The sequence below is a fragment of the Ceratosolen solmsi genome, unplaced genomic scaffold (assembly GCF_000503995.2).
Source record: "Ceratosolen solmsi marchali unplaced genomic scaffold, CerSol_1.0 scaffold13, whole genome shotgun sequence".
Lineage (NCBI taxonomy): Eukaryota > Metazoa > Arthropoda > Insecta > Hymenoptera > Agaonidae > Ceratosolen > Ceratosolen solmsi.
The window spans coordinates 8,081,270-8,105,127 of NW_011948418.1; the positions used below are offsets into that span (position 1 = coordinate 8,081,270).

The 23,858-nt window shown below is 37.4% G+C and overlaps 1 protein-coding gene across 2 annotated transcripts in view; it reads right to left on the reverse strand.

Annotated features, from left to right (window-relative positions):
- Positions 1 to 3,449: 3,449 nt before the first annotated feature.
- The window catches only part of LOC105360217 (altered inheritance of mitochondria protein 21), a 25,977-nt gene continuing 5,568 nt past the window's right edge, over positions 3,450 to 23,858 (reverse strand). The window contains exons 2-10 of one of the 2 annotated variants that reach the window (XM_011497060.1): positions 15,421 to 15,482; positions 11,269 to 11,456; positions 10,337 to 10,536; positions 9,003 to 9,206; positions 8,760 to 8,935; positions 7,573 to 7,733; positions 6,224 to 6,486; positions 4,834 to 5,143; positions 3,450 to 3,968 (exon numbers count right to left, since the gene is read on the reverse strand). In XM_011497060.1, coding sequence (XP_011495362.1) covers positions 3,802 to 3,968; positions 4,834 to 5,143; positions 6,224 to 6,486; positions 7,573 to 7,733; positions 8,760 to 8,935; positions 9,003 to 9,206; positions 10,337 to 10,536; positions 11,269 to 11,456; positions 15,421 to 15,482 — 1,731 coding nt within the window. In that variant the 3' untranslated portion in view covers positions 3,450 to 3,801. Of the gene's footprint in view, positions 3,969 to 4,833; positions 5,144 to 6,223; positions 6,487 to 7,572; positions 7,734 to 8,759; positions 8,936 to 9,002; positions 9,207 to 10,336; positions 10,537 to 11,268; positions 11,504 to 15,420; positions 15,483 to 23,858 lie in introns of those variants that run through there. The other variant, XM_011497059.1, reaches the window with a different exon arrangement.

Here is a 23,858-nt window from a genome sequence, read left to right on the forward strand (position 1 = left end):
AGCGATTAAGACCGGTCCGTTAAGCACGAGATGAGGGAGTTCCACGCTTGAGATAATTAAAAAAGTAATGGTTAAGCCAAAGGCATCGCGGCCGGAAAATAAAATATGAACGCGCACTGGCTTTCTCGCGCGGGGTAACGGGCAAGAGGCGACGAGGGCAGCGGCGATGGGAGGGGCTGGTTGTTGGTTGTAAGGGTGCATAGACTAGGTGTATAGGGAGTAGGGAGTAGAGGGTGATGAGTAGAGGTATATGGGGATATGGGGATATGGGGATCGGTGGGGGGAGGGAGAGAGAGAGATAGACAGAGAGAGAGTGAGTGAGGGGGTAGGGGGGTAGGAGAGACCGTTTCACGGGACGATAGGGATTAGAACGTAAAATCCTGATTACACACCAATGAAAATGAAAATTCTTTATCACGCCGGAGCCGCGGCATATGAAAATCCCCAACGGCCGCCGCCTCGGTGTAAATTAATATATGCCACCGAGTTTAAAGGAAAATATGACGCGGCCGCTCGCTAACGGCCATCTCGTGATTTTTCATCGACGCGATAATGTTAATGCGCGCACGTACGACTCGATGGTATAACGTTACTCGAGTGCTGCGGGCCGGTTTTCTTTGGTAACGCAACTGGGAAATATTTTAATTGTCCTCCGCTCGCCATTGTGCCTGATAAAATTCCAAGGGGAGAAGCGCCTTTTGAATCCTCGGTTTTTCTATTTCGCCATTACGTGTATACGGCTTTATCTGACATACGGACTTTTTAATAATCTCGCTGATGCGCGCAGTTATTCGTTAAACGATTTTGCCTATCGCTAAATCAACGGAATGCATTCTTGAAACAAAAAATTGTATACCATAATGAAAATTAATAATTGAAGGATACATATTTACGGAAGGTTTTAGAAAATTTTTAAAGAAACGCCCATCTCCGGCACAGTTTGGAAATTAACTGGAATAATGTTGTTTTCTCATTACAAGAGCAATTCTTTGAATGAAATTGACATTATGACTGACATTTTTCAGATGTTACATTTATAAAATTTTAAAACCAATTCGTATCCACTGATTTATTATAAATACAAAATAAAAAATAATAACTACATACAAATTTCCAAATAATATATATACATGCCTGACTCAGAAACACATCACATACAATTTATTGCTGAAATATGAAATTTTATTATTTCATAAATGATCTTTAAATATAAATAATTTATTAACACATTTTTTACAGTATTAGAAAGTATTTAAAAATTATTAAATATGAGGACCATATAACCCAACGAAGAACAATTCGAAAAACAATCGTTGATAAAGGTTTTCATTGTAATTATTAAAAAAAATTTCTCTTATTTAGCAACATAAAAATTCAATATGCTATCAATGTGAAAAAATATCAATTAGATTACGAATTTTACAATAATAATATTTGCGTAAACTTGACGAACAAAATATAAAATTCTTTTATTTATTATATGATTGTATTACTGAAACTATTGCCAAGTTTATTAGCAATTGTATACATATCCGTTTACATCATAATATGATAATGGATATTATGGGCTACTAATATTTAATAAATAATTCAAATAAATTTAACATAATGTAAAATGCCAATGAACAACTATCTTAAAATTAAAATGTTTGCAAGTTATATTAAGCTTTGAGTGAATTATGGAATATACTTAACGCTTAATTAAAAATTACAACAAGTTTAATGTAATTAAATAAAATTACCTTTAAGTAAAAGAACGTAAGAACTTTCTAAAATATGTTTTATTTATTTTAAGTACATATAATGTGGTATTCGAAGCACCTGCTATACATATTTTATTGTAACGCACTTACGCTGTTTGCATTTCAAATTCGTGCGTCAACGAGGTCAGGCCAAAACTTCTAAAAAAGCTTATTTAACGAAGTAATATCTATACAGAATATAATCGCGATTGCTCACGTAATATGAAAATTTTGTCTTATACATAATCATAGACTTTAATCAAGTGGTACTTGCTTTTATAGGTTATTCTTATATTAGTCAATATTTTCGCTCTAATTTATAAAAAAAAAATTTAATCTAATTAGTAGCCCGACACAGTGGGACAGAATAGATTTCGACAAATCATACGCTCCGATATCAAATAAATATTTTACAATTTTAATGTTAATTTTCAAATTAAGTATTTTAATTAATTATCAGTTATTCTTATTATGAAATTCAATTTTGCTTCTTCTTCTTCTTCTTCTTCTTCTTCTTCTTCTTCTTTTATATATATCTGAGTTAATACACAATCTATATATTAATGGAATTAAAAGATGATAAATAAGAAAATTTTAACGAGGCAAACATATTTTCTAATTAACATATTAAATAATTGCTAATACACCGATCAGACAAAAATTTTCAGAGCTACTTAAATAGAATGACTATTAAATCATATAATTAATTTTTAAAAGTAAATATAATAAATTACAATATTTAGGACTATATAAAGATAAGCAATAATAGTTTTTCTAGTTTTTTGCTTTTCTTCTTTTTTTGTTTTGTTTTTGTTTTTGCTTTTGTTTTTTTGTTTTTTGTTTTTTTAGTTTTTGTAAAAATATTTGCAGCAATCATTTTCTTTCGAAGAGAAATTCAAATTACGAAAATCAAAAGACAAATGTAAAATTATGATTTCACGTAAAGTTTATTTACATTTTTTCTACATTCAAACCTAATTAATTGCTCACTTATTTCAAGAAAAATATGTTTCCAAAATTTAATACGACTTTATAATTTATTGTATTTTGTGATTTTCTTTTCACTCTCTCTCTCTCTCTCTCTCTCTCTCTCTCTCTCTCTCTCTCACTCACTATATGAACTTTTGTGAACTGAATATTATACGTCATTATAAAGGCTTAGAATTTTAAATGACGGAGTATGCACAGTTTATTATGAATACCTGTCATTTTCAAGGCTGCACTATTTTATTTATTATTTAAATAATGCTATTGATTGTCATTAAATTGACGAATAATAAAATGAAATCCGTGGATATAATAATTGGCGTTTGCGAATTCAGTGACTCGAGAAACGAAAATGAAATTTTCCAATTTCAATTCGTCAATATTTCATTTAAAATTTAGCTTTGCACATCAAAACAAATCAAAGCTACGGGCGCTTACTAATTTCAACTCAATCTGACTTTACGAGCCTTCAACTATAATTCGTCCTGCATCAGAAAATACTTTCCAATGACCATAGAATCGGCAAACCGCGAGCATAACGTTCTCGTTATGGATTTAAAAAAGAAAGACGTAAAAAGCGGTGGCGCGTGCCTCTCTCTCTCTCTCTCTCTCTCTCTCTCTCTCTCTCTCTCTCGCAAACACACACACGCACACGCACACGCGTACACACACACACACCCGCAAACTCTCTCACTTTCTTCCCTGTTCTAAGAAAACGCAAAGAAGACAATCGAAGAAGCTCATAAGATGCGATGGTCTCATCAGCAGTCGCTTGGCGCTTACGATCGTAGCTGCGAATATTATTACCGATTGCTCGGCCACCCCTCTGGACTCTGCAGTCTGGACACGCTGCCACCCCCTGGGGAATACAAGGGTGCCGTCTCTCCCCGCGCGCTCGTTAAGAAGTTTCGTAGGGCAGTGGTTTCAAGTTTCCTCCGATTTCGCGCGGCAACTCTTAACGAGCCGATCGAAAATCTCGAGGCGGTCGACCACCATCGCCTTCGCCTTCGATTTCACCTTAACAACCGCCTCCCTGTCCTTCCCCCGGAGGGCTGACTAACCGCCGACAATCTCAAATCAATCTGTCGCCGTACGTATGCAATGCTTCGCTCGACATATTCAAGTTCGACTTGCTCCTGTGTCGTCTCCGCGGCGGAGTCGGCACGAGCTGCGACTCCTCGATCACTGGCTCCTCCATAAGGCTGATCCTATGAAGACGACTTGGCTTCTCCGGGGGTTCTGAAACGGCCCAACATATAATAATAATAATAATAATAATAATAATAATAATAATAATAACAATGTCACTCTATATCTCTAACTCTCTAACTGCCTCCCTTCCATCGATACTCTCACTCTCTTTTAAATTGGTATTACAAAATGCTTTAATGAAGCTTTAATGAAAAAATTCTTATTAAATACTAAACCCAATGGAAATACAAATTTTATGAAAAGAGATTAATATTTTAACAATTGCGTTACATTACCGTTACTAATATTCCATTATTTCTTTAATTGAGCAGTTTCGTAAATCTAGAATTTTACTTACACAAATATCAAATAATACGGTTTAGCCATGCAAGAAAAATCATTATCTTAGTTTAATTTCACCATATCATTAAGATAATCGACACCTCATAATAAATTATCCCATACTTCACCTTCTCTCATTCCTTACGTTACTAATCGTGCAATTTTTCATTCAAACATAACGAATAATTCGCACAAAATTTAATGAGAATAACCGATCGACAAAATTTCCATGTCGATTGATATTTTTCCGAAACTTTATCTATGAAAAAATATTATACTGAAGCAGGCAACATTAAGACAAGTAGATTTATATCAGCAATTATCCGCACTGCCATATCGGCGACACGGCGAAATTATTAAAGTCGGAGCTTCGATTGTCGATAAAAAAATTAATGCTCAGCGTCGAAGCAGGTAAGGAGGAAAAACTTGACAAGCCAATCGCAAGCTCAGTCGAATAAATTAGAACTTATCGGCCTTAAGAGAGGTAGAAGCCTCGGCGACGGCGATCCCGACAGCTCGGCCGATACTTGTCTACATGTCGGGCGGAAGTAAGTAGTAAAAACGCTCGGACCGTGATCGTCGCTCTTGAAATCGTTGAAGGGATTCGTCCTGTCGGCTCTTGGGAAATCGATTAGCCGGATCTTAGAGGGCTCGGACTCCTCGACGTTCTTGAGAGCCGCGATTTGCGGCACCGGCAACTTGTCCGAAGATTTGTCCTCTGCGGCCTCCCGCTCCCGCTCGTCCTTCTTCTCGAGCATGTCGGTGAGGGCGACCTCGAGCTCCATCAAACTCGGCGTCATCGACGTCGGATTGCCAATGGCCGCAACGCCACTCGACTTCCCTTCCCTCGTCGACTCCGGATTCTCCACTACATTCGACTGCTTGAAATTAAAGGGAATCCGTTTAATCGCCATTCCTTACAATAATACTTTTACCGCCCCTCGCCTCTCCCATTCGTCTAGCGGTATACTTTTACTTCATTCGCATGGGGCTAACAATTTGTTTTTTCCAATGGCCATTGATTGTCAAGTAGGCAGGTGTCATTAACACGTTCTTTAATTTAAGATCGACAACTACTTCTGACAACCCAGTCATCTCCTTCGTGAAAACATACGCATTTACAAAGACTATATTAAATATTACCATTACGTGTCTATGATAATGTCGAGTGATAGAAATCCTTTAAAAATCAACCAAAAGGATGTAAATCCGTATTATCTTTCATCCTTGGCTTTCTACGTCTCGGCATTGTAATGTCGTTATCTCAAGTTTTCACGTATATCAATACTTAGTATATGCGTATCGTTATACCGTACAATTTTCGCTCTCAAATTACTTACTCATGATTTATTTATATTAATCTTGTGTCCCGCGCGAATTTATAACAAAAGATATGGTAATTCTTTAATAATACTTGAAAACTTGGAAGAAGAGTCAACAGAAGTGATATTAAAAAACTCGAGACATCGATATTGATTCTCTCAGTTTCGTACCGATTCATATAAAACATGCTTTGCCCGTGAGACTTTCTTACTTTTTTCTCTCTCTCTCTCTCTCTCTCTCTCTCTCTCTGTTTTTTTTTTCCTTTTTTTCCTTTTGTTTTTTTTTTCTTTTTATTCGATGGAACATTTGTAATAAAACCATGAATTTTAATATTCGCGCGAATGCCAATTTTACAATTTCCGGATGCTAGTTGTCGCAATGAGGTAAGAGTCGCACGATGAGATTAACTTGCCAACAGTCGATAGAGTCGATTGTTAATGAATTGCTGAAACGTTAAAAGAAAAAGACGTGGTATCCGTTGACTTTGTACGAATAATCGCGAAACTAGGAGTCTCTGAGCTGAGATAAGATGTCCCGTTAAAAAATCATAAAATCGAGCCAAGGCTCTCCCTCTAAAAACTGGGCATAGGAGCATTCAAGTTAAGCATTGGACGTAAGAAAGTTGCGTCGTGTTGTACCCCTTGAGAGTTTAAAATGGGGCTGGGCGATGGCGTGTCTTGCTCGTGAATTATGTTGGCGTTGATCGGCTGGTCGAGTCCGTTGCTCCTAATCACCTTACTCGACTTCTCGTCCTCGGGGCGCATTGGCTGCTGCTCGTCATCCTCGTCGAGTTCGTCGAGCATTTCTCGGGGCAGCGACTCCTCGGAGATGGTGCGCTGTACCGACGCGACGGCGAGTACGCGCTTCTTCTCCGACTCCTCGAACGAGTCCACGCCGTCGCCTGTAAAATTAACGACTCGTCATGATCGAGGTCCGACCGTTATGGTCTCGATTCACCTGGCCTCGCTCTCTCTCTCTCTCTCTCTCTCTCTCTCTCTCTCTCATTTTCCATGCCATTTCCCGATTTGCCTTTAAAGCGGATAGAGCGACATTTCTCGAATTGTAGTCCAAGCGCAACTTGACCATACACGTACGACTTGCAACTGGAGACGAGGATTTTTTCATTTCTAAGAAATTACTTGTGGCGAACGTTTTTTTTTTTTTTTTTTTTCATTTTATTATTATCATTATTATTATTATTTAACTTCATCGTAGCCACCTTGCAAGGGCCAAAGATTAAAGTTTTTCTCGACCTTCAATTTATAATTCGTTTGTGCATGCGCATGCGCGCGTATACATTTAAAAAATCATTACGTTTTTTTTTTCAAGGTATGATGTACGGGAATGAATGAGACATCAAACTCAGGTTTAACTACTTTTCGATACCATTACAAAAGAGTATTAAAATAAGTGATTCGTAAGTGTGCGTTAATAAAAGTTTCGTACAAATTTTAATACAAATTTCATTATACGTGATCCCATTGGCATAATTATTTATACAACAATTTCAAATCTCGTTTCACGTTATGTACATTGACGTTCCACGTACAATTACAGAGATGATAAAGAGCAGCATTTTAATTGTTAATTAACAGATGTATCGGGCTTAAGTTTTAGAAAAATTACGGGATGTCAATTAGCTTAACTATGCTCGTACGAGGATCAGGACGCGGAAAAATTTGCATACCCAAAAATTTGCCAAATCTGTTAATTTACATTTTGAAATATTATAAAATTGCATTACACACGATGCTCCGCACCATGTTCCTTATAAAATGTGCATTAAATGGGAGCATCTCAATACCAATTCAAGCATTAATTGTAATTACTTGGCAGTCTTGGGGCAATTATTTTTTTTTATAATAATAATGTTGTCGGAGAGGTCGAAAGGAAACTTCAAGTTCCTCCTTGTAAGTTAACTTGGTTCCATAAAAGTAGCGCGAACTCATCACGACCCGATTCTCGACAAGCTTTTCGCAAGCCTCACCTCTCAGGATGCCCGACGATAACTCGTTGCTCCCGCCGAGCATCCGCGATACGTCCGAGACTGGATGGCTCTCGATTCTCGACTCGTAGCCGGTGTCCTCGTCCCTCCTCGATGTCTCCCGGCCAGCAGACACACATGGTAATGGCGACGAAGCCCCTGACCTGACAAACACAACGCACTTTATTCGCTTTGGAGGTTTTTTGTTGTTTTTTTTTTATTTTTATTAGGCACGCACGCCCTTGTCAACGTGGCCCACTTTATTCGGCCCTTGCGTAACCGCAAAATTATTTTCCATCATCCACCTTTTCATAATTGTTATTTTACTTTATTGCTAACATTTAATATCGTGTGTGATATCATTTATTTTTGTTTTTGTTTTTGATTTGTTTTTGTTTTTGTTTTTGTTTTTGTTTTTGTTTTGTTTTGTTTTGTTTTGTTTAAATATCCCTGTGTGCTGCTTTAGCTTGTATACCATTGCCCAACTGTTTCTCGCATGCTACAAATAATTTAATCCGTAATGTACGCATAAAATATGCGTGAAATAGAGATTTCCGTATTTTAATTTACTATGTAAAGCATTTACTTTAAATGTTTGTCTAATTTATCACGGGAAATGGTTATTGCCTTCACACAGCCAGTACCCAGTTAAGTTAAATAAACAATTGCACGCGTTTGTGCAAGATTTATGGGCATTTTCCATAAAATTTTGCACAAAATATTTTACGAAAAAAATTAATTAAAGCGAAAAGTCTGTTTTATATAGCATTTTATTTTTTGTTTTTTTTTTTTCCCCGACGTAAAGTTTTCTAGCACATAAGTGTTTAAATGCCATAAAGACGTAGTAGAGCAGCAGGCATTTCAATTTAAATAATCGAAATTTATTTTCAAAAGCATTCGTGGAATAATGACTTTATAGAGTCACTTTTAATTCTTAAATTATGTTACACGATACTACGTACTATTATTATCTTCAGATTATCACAATATCCATGTACGTTTATCATTAAGAAACTTCTTTTGAATTGTCAATTGAGAATATCGAGAACATTTTTCAGCTAGGAAAATTTCCTTATCAACGACACTCCTCGAAATACGTGGAATAATAAGCCTACGTATGAGGAAGCTCCTGAACAATCGTGCTCGTATCCCTTCTATAGGGATCGTTAAAAGCCCAAGGTTCGACTCACGCGTCCTTGAAGTCCTCTAAATCATCGTCGGCAGGCTGCAGCCTCGCCTTCACGGGCGTGGAAGTTTCGAATCCATCTCCTAAATCCGGGCTAACCTCGTCCTTCAATATTACAAAGTCCTCCGCGCGCTGCTCCTCGCTCTCCCTCTCTCTCGCAAAAAACTTCCCCTCGGAATTCTGCGCACAAAAAAGCTCTTGACTACAAATACCAGCACCAATTGACGATGCGTCCCTAATGACATACCTGAGGCGGTGTGAATGGAGTTGCCTCCCGCGGCAGCGACACCGACTTCGCCTGTCCCAGGAGCCTCCTTGCGTCATCCTCGGGCCTCGGTCCCCGGTTGGCCAGCAGATCCGCGACATTAGGCAGACTAGTTGCGCTGTAGTTCTTTGGTCTCGTGGCCGCTCGCACGTCCTCCAGCGAGCACTTTTTCAGAATATGCTCGATCTGCCGAGATAACTGATAAGCTCGAGGAAGTGTTCGGTCTGCCTGCCCGCCACACTGTTTTTTCACAGTGGACGCGACGATAAGAGGATGTCGCACGTCTGTCTTCACGGACACCTTCGCGGTGGAGCCGCCTCGACGAGGCCAGAAATTCCGTGATAAACAAGTTTCTAATCGAGTGCAAAGGTAGCCGGACAAAATCAGCTTTATACAAATTTTACTTATTTCCAACCTGCCGAGACTTTTTCAAATTGCATTGCAAAGAACCGAACGCTTTGCAACGAAGATATTTAAAATCGATAAATTGCAATTGGGCATCAATAATCTTCGTGAAATCCTTTACAAAGTCTTTTCCCTGGCCTCGTCAAAACTTTCGACATACGCTCATTCTAATTTCCTCAAATTTTCAATTTCGCGGATAACTTTTCTCCCTCTTATCGATAAATCCGTACGTAAAATATAAACTTGGTTGATTTTTAGAAAATTAGAAAAAAACAAACAAACTTTAGAAAAATCTTGGGCATTCGTTATATCAATATTTACTTTATATAATTCATCGATAATACTAAATTTTAATAATAAACATATCAATAATGAATTTTACGGATCTATGCAAAATTCAATTTTATTTTATTTGCTCCATAAATTTCAGTTGTACATCATAATTTAATTATATTCGATATGGTAAATCTGGCAGCACTCCATATGAACAAACCATTTTTGTTTCACTCAATTCAATTTTATTAATTTGTATTTTGCAAAAAATCACAGAGTCGAAATTATGAAATAGTGAGAAAATCGTGATTAGCAATTTTTTCGGACGTTAAATTTATTTACAAAAAAATCGTTTTCTATCATCAAGCGAAATTGTATTCATCGGCCCTTATCAGCGTGAATCGCCCGGCTGACGCAAGTTTCTCTGGACTTGCTAATGGCTAAGCATCAATAATCGAGGGCATAACGGTACGACCGAGTAGAATCACTGAGAATGACGTAGTAGTAGTAGTAGTAGTAGTAGTAGTAGTAGTAGTAGTAGTAATAGTAGTAGTAGTATTAATATTAGTAATAGTATTAGTATTAGTAGTAGTCGAGCTCCGGATCCGATATACCGCGTCAATGGCGCTTTCACCTACCGTGGCAAACTCCTCTTCCGAGTCCTCGTGGTCTCTGTCTGCGGGGCCGAGCTTCGAATAAAGGGGCTCGGGCTCGGACTCGTCATCGGCGGCGTCGTTCCCGCTGCCAGGCTTCGGGGGCAGCGGTCGCCGCTCTCGGCGCTTACGTCTCCGTGGCGGCGGCACAGGCGCCGACGTCGCTGCGCCCGGGCTTCTACAACCTGCGGACATACGTGCGTGAACGTCGACTCGCGCGCGCCTTCTCCCAACCCACCGTCGTCTCCTTCTCTCCCTCTTAACAGAGCGCGTTCGAGGCCTCCACAGACTCGATCGCCGTATATAACTCTCTCTCTCTCTCTCTCTCTCTCTCTCTCTCTCGCTTTCTGGTCGCACGCAGGCTTGGATCCCTACCGCCCCTCCACCACTAGCACTACCCAACCATAATGCAAATTAATCGGACTAATTGGGAGGACTTAAAGAGAGACAAAGACAAAGACCCGTGCAAAACGATTACTCGGTGCGTTATCAGCGAGGCCTGATTTTTCGAGTCTACCCCGCCACCATTTCACTCTCGAATTTCACTAATGAAGCTGCTCCCGCGGCATTGACGCGACACCGCCTCCAATGAGAATAATCTTGATCGAGTTCCGCGATTGTTGTGGGAAACGCACTGCAGTGTTGTATAAAATTAATGTAGCCGAGCGCCTAGACTCCGTGGAGAGAAACGTGCTCTAAGTCGAGAAAGTAGAAACCACGTTGGGATAGGCTGCGCCAAGCCGAGAAAGATGCTCCTGAAAATAAATCTTCCTCGCTATATACGCAATGAAGGTGAAGCTCTCGAAAGTCAGGATCCGAAAGCCAGGATTGCCGTTCGTTGAGGACGTTGAGAAATCGCGGCAAGGGAGCATCGTAGCACACTTGGTCCATGTAACATGGCACGGTTGCATACGTACCGGTGGGCTTGGTCAGGTCGCTCTGGCGCCGCTGTCCGCCGAGCACGACGCACGCCCTGGGCGTACAGGGCACCTCGAGATTAACGTCCACCCACTCGCTGGGATGAAAGGGCCGGTCGACGGAGTCGATGCTACGGCCCCGGAGCAGCGCTGACCGCGGTGGCGAACCCGCGTACCCGATCTCTGAGCTGTCCGGGACACAAACAAACGGCTGGGTCATTAGTCATTCGGGCGGCCGGAAGGCGCCGTTTTTCATCGACCACTTCGGAGCTATAGGAGAATGAATGGTGGGAAACTTGACGGTCAAGGGGGTGAGGGTGGGGAGGGGGTGTGAAAAGGGAGGCAAGCCCGCACTACTTAGCGGGACGTTTCTTGCTTGCGAATTGATTTCCGTTGGGAGGCTTTGGTAGTGACCGATTTGTTCGTTGTTTTTCTCTTTCTATTAGTTTTTGTTTGTTTTTTTGTTTGTTTGTTTGTTTTTTTTTTTAAGAGCCGACTTCAACGAACATCAATGTGCCTAGTGGTAAGCTTGCGATGTACCGATGATAATTGTCAGCTACAAAGTATACTCGTGAAAATGCATTAAATACAACGACTCATCCCATAATTTATGGTAAAATATCGGGTAATTATCGGTTCCGCGGAAACAAAGCGATGAAATCGTCGATTTATATTACAATGGAACTAGCGTTTGAAATGAATTTTTTGGAACGATAAATTTCTGTTAATTGTGCCGGTCGTTCGATTTTCTGGAAATTCCCAACGACAATTGACGGTACATTATTATTGGTCAATTTGTATGCATAAATTCATTGTTAATTAATTAATGATGTATTTGATTAATTTGATTTATCAATCGGTTATCTTATTTGCCACGACTATCTTCAGCTTGATTAAGTATCGACTTACACAAGATTTGTTTTAACGTCCCTGTTGTACGTGATTAAAAAAAGGCCAAATTATCATCGTGCAAAATAATTTAATATCGAGGTTGACGACCTCTTTGTAAAAAATTCGATGAAAGGATGCTCGTTGCTTTAAATGATAAACGGTGTATTGTGTTTTAAATTCATAGTCGGCCATATTTCGAAGATTTTATTAATTAACTAGTATATTCTCCATTGCCGAAAAATCTGTAATCGAGAACTTTTGGCGGTGTAAGTCGGTGGCTTTTCCTTTCAGAGCCTGAGAAAGCGACACATTGTAGTCTCGAGCGCGTACACCGCAATTTATAAACGAGACGCGAAACAAAGGAATCGGTGTCCCAGAGAATCCTCCTAGCGAATAAGCGTTCTGCTTATTGGTCCTGTTTGCATGTAATTTTGTAATTTTGCGAGAGCTGGATTGTAGGAGCCATCGTAATTAGCGGCGTCGTTAAACGCCATCGCCGTAGTCGGGCCTAATAATAGTCCAGGGACCCGCGCGGACGCGGTTAATGTGAAAACGAACGGGTTTGTCTTCTCTCCCTAATTACACTCAGCGTGCAATTATTATTATCGGATCCCATCGATCGTACCCGTCCCGCCTGCGAATGACGACTTTATTTCAAGTGTCCCGATAGACCGAACCTAAATATTCATCGAATGTTAATTCGCGGGCTGGGACGGCGTCAGACCCAAAGAATCCGAAACATCAATCGATCGCCAAATTTCACATTATGCGGAAAATTCTCATTGCCCTAATAATTCTACTGTCTCCAAATGGATGACGAAGTGTAAATCCGATAATTGATCGTAATTTTAAAAAGTTTATACAGCTTTAGAATCATGATCTCGCGAGTATATCGATTCTTTTATGATAAATTGTTATAAACACGCAATACTTAATTATAATAAATCAAAAAGTTAATAGATCATAGAGAGTCTTTTGTAAAACGTTACCGTTACCGTTACCATTCGATATTTTCTTTCCTATTCTGTGTTATTAAGTACGTAGTTTTCATCTTATAAATACTTACATTAATTATAATAATTATTTCAACTTGAAGATTTACATACATTAACTACCGCTTTGAAAAAGATTACTTTATTGTTTTAATCATTAAATTTACAAATAAATATAGAATTTAATCAAAATTGTTAATATCGAAGCTATATTAACTCGCAATTACAGCTTTCAATTAAAATATTCCGTGCAAAATTTCTTATTGCTTTTCGAGAAAATTCTTTAAGCTTATTGTAAATGGTATAAGATATTTATATAATTTTAAGTTTGCACGTAAGTATTAGATAAATTTAATAAAATAAGATTAACCTGCCGTCTCATTAGATAAGTAGCAAACTAAATAACTAAAATATTTTAAAAACAATTTATTTATTGATCGATGGGCTTAATTTGTCACCTCCTCGATTTATTACCCCTGCAACAATAGAACCATTAACAAGGAAATAAAGTCTAACAATCAGATAGCAGAGAGAATACATATTTCATGCGTCACGGTGATTAATTTTCGCCAAAATACGCACGGGCCATAAAATTGACAAGAGGAGAAAGATAGAGACAGAGTATTATTATCACGAGGATAGATTTCCATACCTCGGAAAGTCCTTTGGACACCTGTGAATAGTCCACTTACTTGTCCCCCCCCTCTTTGTCCCTCTCTCTCTCTCTCTCTCTCTCTCTCTCTGTCTCACTCTCAATCGTTCTCTCTCTTTCTTCAATTAATGTAAGTGCGAACAATTAGCGAAAAACAAGACCGAAAACGGTGCGATCGAGGCCAGAGTCGCATGCGTAGGCCGTACAACGGGTTTTTAAAGAAAGCGCGGCCTTAAACGAAATTCCGCGGATGAAATCCTGGGTAGGAGGTGCTGCTCTCGGGTTCCGGGCATAAGACGTCCCATGCGTTCATTCGTCATTTGATTTCGCCGTCGAGGTCGAGGGCCACGAAAAAGGCAATCCACTTCGAGCGACCCTGGAAGTACTATGGAAGTTGCGGTGATTTACGCAGGTCCGAGCCAACGATCCTGTTTTCTTAGAGTTTGGGACCAATTGATGCGCATACACGTAGAACCAGCCCGGGATACTACGGCCCACTACGAATGCGCATGCGTCAGCCACTTACGATAATTAAGATAATTAGAGACGATCTTAATCCTATTAGGGGTAATGCAGGTGCGCGCGCTCGTACTCGTACTCAAACTTTGCCGGAAGCTGACGATAATATTTTACTGCTATTTATGCGAGTAAGGAAAGTAATAATGGCGCTACGTTGAAAGTTAAAGTACACATTAATCACCAAATAATCGCTGACAAATGGCCTAAGTACGACATCGCTGTTGGGCATTGCTAAATAAAAAGTAGCGCGATGCACAAATTACGCTTTCATTACACATCATTTCGCTTTAATGATTTTTTCTTTTTCTTTCAGCATTTGGCGGAGCATTTCCCGCGATAAAATATTACTAGCCGTACATAAAAACCTACCTACCGTTATTCCAAATAAACAATAGATTTACACGCGATATTAAATTTGATATACGTTTGCATCATAGGCGCGCACGATTCGTAATATTCGTTAGCGTTAGGCGAGTCATTTGTTTATAGAATTTGTTTATAGAATCGATAAGTCAGCTTGCTAGAATAATATTTATTTACAGACACCGCGGTCGCTTATTAGCTCTCGTATTGAAAATCAGGCATCGATATTCCGATCAATCAACACAATAGTACATTGTATTTAATTATGCTGCTGACTGGCCTTGTCGCTATTAATCATAAAACTCGTCGTTCGCACGATTTGCATTGCGGCTCCTCGTCTATTCAATCACTAGTCGATGGACTCGATCCTTTTAAAGCTCTCGATGCCGCTCGCCTACTGGTTCGAAAGCTCCGAGGACTCCATAATCCATGACAATACATAGCGAATCTAATCTCGGCATCCATTAGATAAGTACTTTGCCATCCGGAAATAGCGAGACGTATGAAAATCTCGATGCACTTTCGTGACGCGATCGCGTCCCGTATCCTCTGAAATCCAAAAGGATCCCCGCTCGGTCTAATGGAGAGCGCGTGAAAGGAATGCAAAGCCGCCCGTCGCCAGTGTGTATTCGTGATGAGAGGAGCAGGATTACGATTGGGTAGGGGCGGAGGTTTTTTGCTTCGGAAATTGGATGGATCGGCCGTGATTTGGCAGCCAGCACCAGTCTGACTTACCTCGTGACCCTCTGCGTGGCACCGCCAAGGACAGATCCCTCCTCCTTCAGACCTGGATAGATCTGCAAATAATTCATGGCATGAGCAAATCGTGCTGGTCGATATTAATAAGTCGCAGAGCGAACGGATTCCAACGAGCAGACGCGTACTAACACGTTGCACAGTCGTCGACTTGATAATTATAAGCGTTCGATAGGCCCTCTGGTCCCTTCTATACCCCCTCCCCTCCTCTTCCAATCCGCCACTTCCCCATCACCCCGACGACAACACCTCTTATCGAATGAATGACAGATCCGAGGTCGAATGATCTTCGCGATCCCTACTATTGCGACTTGGCTCAATCCGTAAATGAATTCAATCACCGAGTCTGGCTTGTCAGACGATCGTCACTCTACTTGACGAGTCGCGAGATCGCAGCAGCTCGTGATTTTCAACCTTCTTCTAAGCTTTAAGTATTTCTTTTTCTTTTTCATGTAGTCGAGCATCGGAGAACCTCGCGCTAATTTATCGTTCATTTGCGTTAGAAAACGCGAGCGAGTCAAATAAGCTTGAGAGTACACGCTCCACGCGCTTCCTATTATCACTGCGAGGAATGGAGCGAAGAGCGAAATCGAAAACCAAAGGAGAAATCGGAATGAATCGATTGAAAGTAGGTGGTAGATTCTAAATACCGCGTGTATCAAGATTCATCGATTTCAAGGTCCCGTTCGCCCTCGGCAGTTTCACACCCACCGGCATGACGTCAGAGCCTCGAACAATATGCCCCGTCGCCACCAGCAAAACTTGTTTTCGGACGAAGATTGAAAAGTAACGGGATCCATGCGAAGTTTTCACGAGGATCAACTACGTGGCCTTTGCCTAAATCGGCCTTACGTCAAGAGTTAGGAAAATCATTTTTTTCACGGTTTCCTCGACCCCGTGCACCCCCTCCCCCCTTCCCATCCTTATTCTCTCTCTCTCTCTCACACTCTCTCTCTCTCTCTCTCTCTCTCTCTCTCTCTCTCTCTCTCTCTCTCTCGACCTTGACCTCTTCACTCTCCAGTTAACTTTCGGGTCAAAGAATTGATGCAATAATACGAGTACATTTAATTGTTCGCTCTTATAAGGCACCTCGAATTGTTACTCTAATTTCCCATTGTGTCGCGGCGCTTTGCAAATTGCTCGACGCTCGCTGACTCTCAAGTACGTATTTAGATTTTTGCCTCGAACGATTAATCCAAGTATTATTTTCTCGTCAGTTTCATGATATCAACCAATATAACCGACGATTATAAATTCTTAATTAGACGATCGTCTGTATTTGGCAGCATATTAACCGTTAGTTCATTGGCGAAATATTGGATCTTTCAGCAGCCGTCTTTACGAAAAATAGCTGTTTTCTTCAATAAGCAATCTTTACGAATCATTATTTACATCATCAATCTTCAATAAAATGTTATTGCCAATATACGATAATAAGTAAGAATTTATAAAAGACACATCTTTTACAAAATTATAAACTATACTCAATCAATAAATTAAGAGACGAGAGCTGATAGAGAGAGAGAGAGAGAGAGAGAGAGAGAGAGAGTACTTTATTCGATAGCATATAATTTATTACCTAGAATTCATAGTTGATTTTTTTATAACAATGTTTTGTATGTATACGTGTAATAAAATACTAAAATTTTTAGGACAAAATCTACGTCGTGCACTATGGAAAAATTCAATAGAATTATTAGAACAAGTTTTTTATTGTGTTTTTTTTTTTTTTTTACCCAAACAAATACGCTATGCTATAAGATATGGAATCAAAAACGATAGTAGTAAACAACAATAATAATTCTATTTATGGAAAAAGTCCGAAAATTCAGAAGTGTCCTATTGAAATATTACTTAATTTATTATACCAAAGTGTAAAAAATATAATAAATACTCCAATCATAGTTCCCTATGATAAATTAAAAATTCATAGATTTTATCAATTAATAAATGATTTTTCTGGTTTGTATTTTAGGTGCTTTCTAACTTATTGTTTATAAGACTTGAATAAAATAGTATTAGATATATAATAATTATGCATATCATCGACACAATAATCAATTTATATATGAATTTTTATATTAATAAACTCGTTTAAACTTGTTTAATAAATTTGATTAATATATATATATATATATATATATACGTGTGTGTATGTACTAAGAAATTCAGAGTAATGGATATATATCATCCTAAATTATTCATAAATTTTATTAAAACTAACAGCTCGCATATTTTTAATTTTTATAATGTATATTGAATGAAAATAAAATATTCGTTTTATAATGTAAAGTTTAGAGTTAAGCCGAAGCATTTAAAAAGCTAATAATATATACTATCATCTGAGCAGAGCATTTACTATTATTTAATCTGTTAATACAATAATCATTATTAAAGGATAAAAGGAAAGCATAAGATGTTAATAAGTAAGTGACGAATTGTATGATTATTTCGACATAAGTAAATTACTAATTAACCAATGAATTGCTTAAATTTTGCTCGTAAAGATAATAAAGAGTCCAGGTAATTGCTTAAATTGTAAGTAATGTAGATATTTAAGTAATTCGCTTTTAATTTACATTAAGTGTAAATTAATCATCGTCAAATATATTTATTCAAATATATGTCATTGTAAAAGCGAGTGCGTATGTGTCTATTTACGTTTATGTATGAAATTAAATTATTGTTTATTCGACAAGCGAGTCAAGTTCCTCTCAATATTATTCATATTTATAGTCAATCATGGCTGACAAGTGGAGAATTTGTCAAAAGCACACGTACAACAGCCGATCGAGAAAATCAGATACTTCTGCAATCGATTTTCCTATCCTTGATGCACATAAATATTTCGCTCGTATGAAAATCGAGCTCAAACGTTAGGACGGGAAATTTATAACTAACTCAGGTACCTTAACATAAAAAATATCGTGACGTAATAAAGTGCTGCATAAAGTATGCACGATATCAAAAAAGCAGAGAACTTTATTCCCATCAAAATATACAAGGCACTCGCGTTTCAATTTATAAAAGGACTTTATCACATTGCGCGATCCCATTTAGCTCGGAAATTCCGTGTACCTAATGGCCTCTTGAGCCAAAGAAAGCTAACGTTCCCGGATAGTATTGCAGGCGTTTCGCCAGAACTTGTCGCGACTCCCGCTGGTAAAATCATTCGCCGCGCGAAAACTCTCGACGCAACGGGGCCTTTCTCGCCACTGAACTACGAAACGGAAAAACAAGAAGAACATCAAAAGTTCCGTCGCCGGGGCCGATGCAAAGACCTCCAAATCCACTTTGGCCCGCGGACTTTCGATGCTCGCGCATACATTACAAAGCCCAACGGGAACTGCGGACATTTCTCCGCGTACGATCTCGTATCGACGTACCTACCTCCGGCCACTACGCGGTTTACATTGCAAATTTCTCTTGAAACTCAGATCCGACGCGTCCATCCCGCCCTCTCCCGCCCCGCCCGCTCGGAAGTTATTTGCCGATTAAATTTCAGGCAGAGATGCATGCACCAGACGGCGTTTATACCACCCACGCACTCGTTCTGACCCACTGACGCCACAACGGCGCCCATTTCCCGTCGTTAGCTACATATCGCGAAAACGTTGGGATAAAGAGGACGACGCGCTCGCGTCAAGGACAGACGGCGGTTTCCCGACACCTCTGCCGTTCGCATTCGCGACATTATCGATTTCCACGGACGCGCGTACTTTTTGCTGCGCCTACGTTTCACCGATCGCGATACTCAACAGGCTAATCATTGGCACAACGAGACGGAAGATTATTAACGGCTCGAAAATTACAAAAGCTGCCTTAATGTACGGATGATCGATATCGTTGTGTCTATATCTATGTCGCGATTATCTTAAGATAATTAATTCGTTGTACGAGAGTTTGAGAATTTTAATACACGAGTCAAGCATTTGACGTTTCGGCTTAACCTGTCGGCAATCTTCATCAAAGCATCCCGCGGCCGCTCCATTCTATGAGACATAACATCTCGCTCGATCGTACGAGTGGGCAAAATTTACTTGAAAACATTAATATCTAATATAAGCCGCTGCAATAATTGTCAGCTCTGATCTGTGCAATGCCACTTGGATCGTCCATTACAAATGCATTCACTGATAAAATCAGTCCACCGCTAGATCAGTCGAAGAATACGGAAATGACAATTAAGGGAGACGATTAGTGGCCCAGGTATGGCATAAATAATTTATATGTCAATTTGAAAAAGTTGCCTTTATTCCTCACTGACCCGACGATTAACAAAAGTTCGCAGTAATAGTAATAATTATTATTACGAAGTCGTTACTGATAATTACGGCTTGCCAATCTCGTTGAACCATAATTAAAGTAAAATATTTATGCTCTAAGAGCACAAGTATTAGATTTTACTTAATATAAATTAGAATTTGATGTTATAACAACTAGGCCATTACGTGGACAAAATAAACACTTACGAAGAATAACGTAGTTCGGTCTATTTATAAAATCTCAGCTTAAAAGCACTCAAAAACCCACCCACCTATTTATCATTAAAAATTTACGCGATATTTAAAGAAAGAACAAAAATGAAATGGACGACTAAACAATGGGCGCATTGTTTAATAGGCATTATTTGTATAATTAATTATATAAAAATATAGATATTGGCGAAGGAATATGATGTATGTTCTTGATATATTTACACTGACATATCATATTTAATTTCCAACTAGATTTCCTATACTCTTCTTCTTCTTCTACTTCTTCTTCTTCTTCTTTAAGTTTCAGCTATGAAAATGCGTCAGTTTATGCACCAAGTCTGTTCATTAGTACCGTGGAACTAATAGAATAGAAACAAGGCCGAAGCTGCTTAATGTTTGATCTCATTTAGAAAATCCTTCAATAATTAACACTCGTGTACGTTTTGCTCGGAAGAAAAAAACTTTCCAATCTATTTGCATTTTAATTTTTCTAGTTATGAATGTTTAACTTTAAAATAGTAACTCCTAAGGAAATATTAATCGTGGCTTTGTTTAAATTCTCTATTTCTCTGTGTATTTAATTTATTACATTAGCTTCATTAGAGTCGTTGCATTTATTTACTTATATATATATATATATATATTTTTTTTATTTTTTTTTTTTCATACTTAAATAAGAAATATTAATTCCTAATTATAATAATGTTATTATAATGAATTATTAATTTATAGACTCATTCTAAATAATTAAGAACGTATATACTTAACTTTATTCACACGCGGGCACACGTGCAATCGAATATGTTTCATTATCAATACATATATTTAATACAATAATATCCAATCAATTTAAATCTTTATTCTCAATATAAATACTTCAATGTTAATGACTATTATAAATTATTGAATGTAGATTTTATTGTATGGACGTTTCTTATCAGTAACTTATTACTAAAATTATTTTTTTTTTTTTAAATTCCTTATACAATAAATAATAATTACTAATAAATAATTCAAATGTTTTTAATGCATTCAGATAATAAAGAAATAAATACACAATACTACATTTCAAGCTGTCCATGGTAATATATTTGTTCAATTTAAATACAAAAAAAAAACTAGAAAAAAAGTATAATTGAAAATAATATTAACAATCGAGTAAATTTAAATGCTGAAAACCGTATATGTAATACTTAATAGACAATTGAATGTTTCTTGTTGAATAATTTTTAAAGATAACAGACGTACTTCATATTTTCAATAGCAGTTCATAATTATTTTCAAAATAGAAAGTTTATTGTTTTCTCGTTAGAAGGTGCCTTGCGGATTTTGTTGATTATCGATAATATAAAATTCTTAACACTTTTTTTTTTACATTTTTTTTTCTTATTAATACAAAAAATTTTATGTCACATGCACCTCATATTTAAATACATTATATTTTGCGTGTGTGCGCGCGCGTGTGTGTGTATGTGTGTGTGTGTGTGTGTGTGTGTGACGGGCGTTTATAATTTAAAATTAAAATAAATCAATTTAATCGTTCGTACTTGAAATTTGAATGTACGCTTTTGAAGAATTCTAGTTTTAGGCTAGAATTACGTGGAGCGGAAAACAATGTCCGCAAAATGAGAATCGGCTAATTTACAGAAGTTGTAATTTCGTTCCGCTAAGCGCAACTTAACCTTTTTTCAGTATTTCACGCTCCATGAGATACCAACCTTACATAACTGAATCTCGATCCCATTCATTTAAAAGTAGCTGCATTTTTAAGCGAGATCTCGGAGAGAACTCTATTAAATTTGCAAGGGTATAACGTCTAATGGCATAATCTAATTAGATTATTTATAACGAATAATATTTGTGTTGGGTATCTGCATAGCTGAATAAAGTTTAATTGAAGTATTCGTGTGAAGTGCTGTTAAGCATCAATCTTCGCTCTAAAAGCCCAGCTTCATCCGCTATAAAAATTAAATCAACGCAATTAATAAAGGAGGAAAAGGCGAAAGGGCGACGTGGTGTGGGGTGGAAAAAAAAAAAAAAAAAAAAAAAAAAAAAAAAAAAAAAGACAATAGCAATCCATCGGCGGATTCATCAATCATTTTGTAATCTCGGATCCTTCCAATACGTATTCTTCTGGTAATGGGTGCACTCGAGTCATTGACGATAAATCCATCAAGAGGGGCAGAATTCTGTCGCTCGTCGCGGCAGAGAAGATATGTCCTTTTGTACTCGCGCGCGGAGAAGTTATCATCATACCTGAGCCACTTGTGAGTTGGGAGAATTCGAAAAGACGAAAAGCAAGCAACGATTTATCGTCCTCGCCGCAGTGCCAATAAACTTCGCTCTCCGAATACATAAGTGTATACACAACGACCGAGTATGCAAATAATGGATTCTACTCGACGGGCTCTCGGCGAATAAATAAAAGAGCGCTCGACAATTATTAAACGTAAGCTCGAGGCTGCGAGATTTTTTCATTTCATTTTACCTTCTCGCTTGGAATAAGAGGCCACGATCGCAATGAAACGCGAGCCAATGAATGTGTTGTAGAAATAAATAAATAAATAAATAAATAAATAAATAAAAATATAAGACACGTGCAAATCTATAATACGATACTATCGACTTAGGGATAGTAGATGTTTGAGAAATTAGCTAATATTATCAAAAGGCTTTTCAGCAATGGAAAAAATCATTTCACGCTTAAATTAAAGTACTGACGGTGTTTTGTCCATTTGTTCATATATTCGAGATTTCACGTGTAATTACTATTACCGTATTGGAACTGTAAATTTAAATTTATTGATAATTGTCAATTAATAATTGTTAATGTTTTATCATAATAATTGTTTTTTTGTTTTCAATAATATTTATACGTACTCGGGGTCTGTTTAAAGTACAAACAAGAATCCTAATATTTTCTTATCAAAAAATAAAAAAAAAAAAAAAAAAAAAAAAAGGGAACTCTATTTTCTTCCATAAATTTACCATAAATGCTTACACACTTCATCAATTTATTTTCTTAAAAATATTTCTTCCACAGCAAATAACTGTTCTTATGATCAAACTCATTCGCATATCACTGATGTAATCACTGCAATAATATATTAAATAAAACCATCAAATAATAACTTAACAACTTTTATTTTACTCATCATTCCATGAAAAAATTGTAAGTAAATAATTTACTTTAAGTATATGATTGTAGGAATATTTTATTTAAAATAATTTATAGCGAAGTTATATTAATTGTATGGTAAATATTAAATTTCAGTTTCCATAGAGTCGATTCAAATGAATTGATATTATGGTATATTTTCAAAAATACGACGAATTATTTAGAATTTTATTTTTTGAAAAATTTTTCTCTACTATTTATAAGCGTACACGTGACAAGTGTAAAAAAAAAAACATTAGAAACAATCTCCAATTACCAAATCGAGTATTGATAAAACTCAAACATGGACATTAAATTATCATTCCCTCGGATGGCTTATTTTATTACCATTATCGTTATTACTTTTTTGTTTTTGGTTTCTTTTATTGCCTTTTTTAACAATAAAATACATTCGTAAACCTTAAACGCTTTCACTCACCAAAGTACCATTCGTTTTTAATTACTCCCTTTAGTTGTTAATTATAAATTTCATTCATACGCGTACTATGTGGAATATAAAATTTTCATTTACTTTTCTTTTTCTAACTCGATTACTACTGAATTATAATTTTAATAATGTATAAGTGAAAAGTTGAATTAAAAAATATATTACATAATTCTACTTAAAACCAGGAAATAAAAAAAATTTAAACTATTACTCCTGATGAATTGTATAAAGCCTTTAACGAATATACGCAATAATCATATTTTTTTTTATTATTATTATTATATAAATGACCCGTTTTGATAGATGTGCCTTATCAAAAATCTCAGGCTCCCAA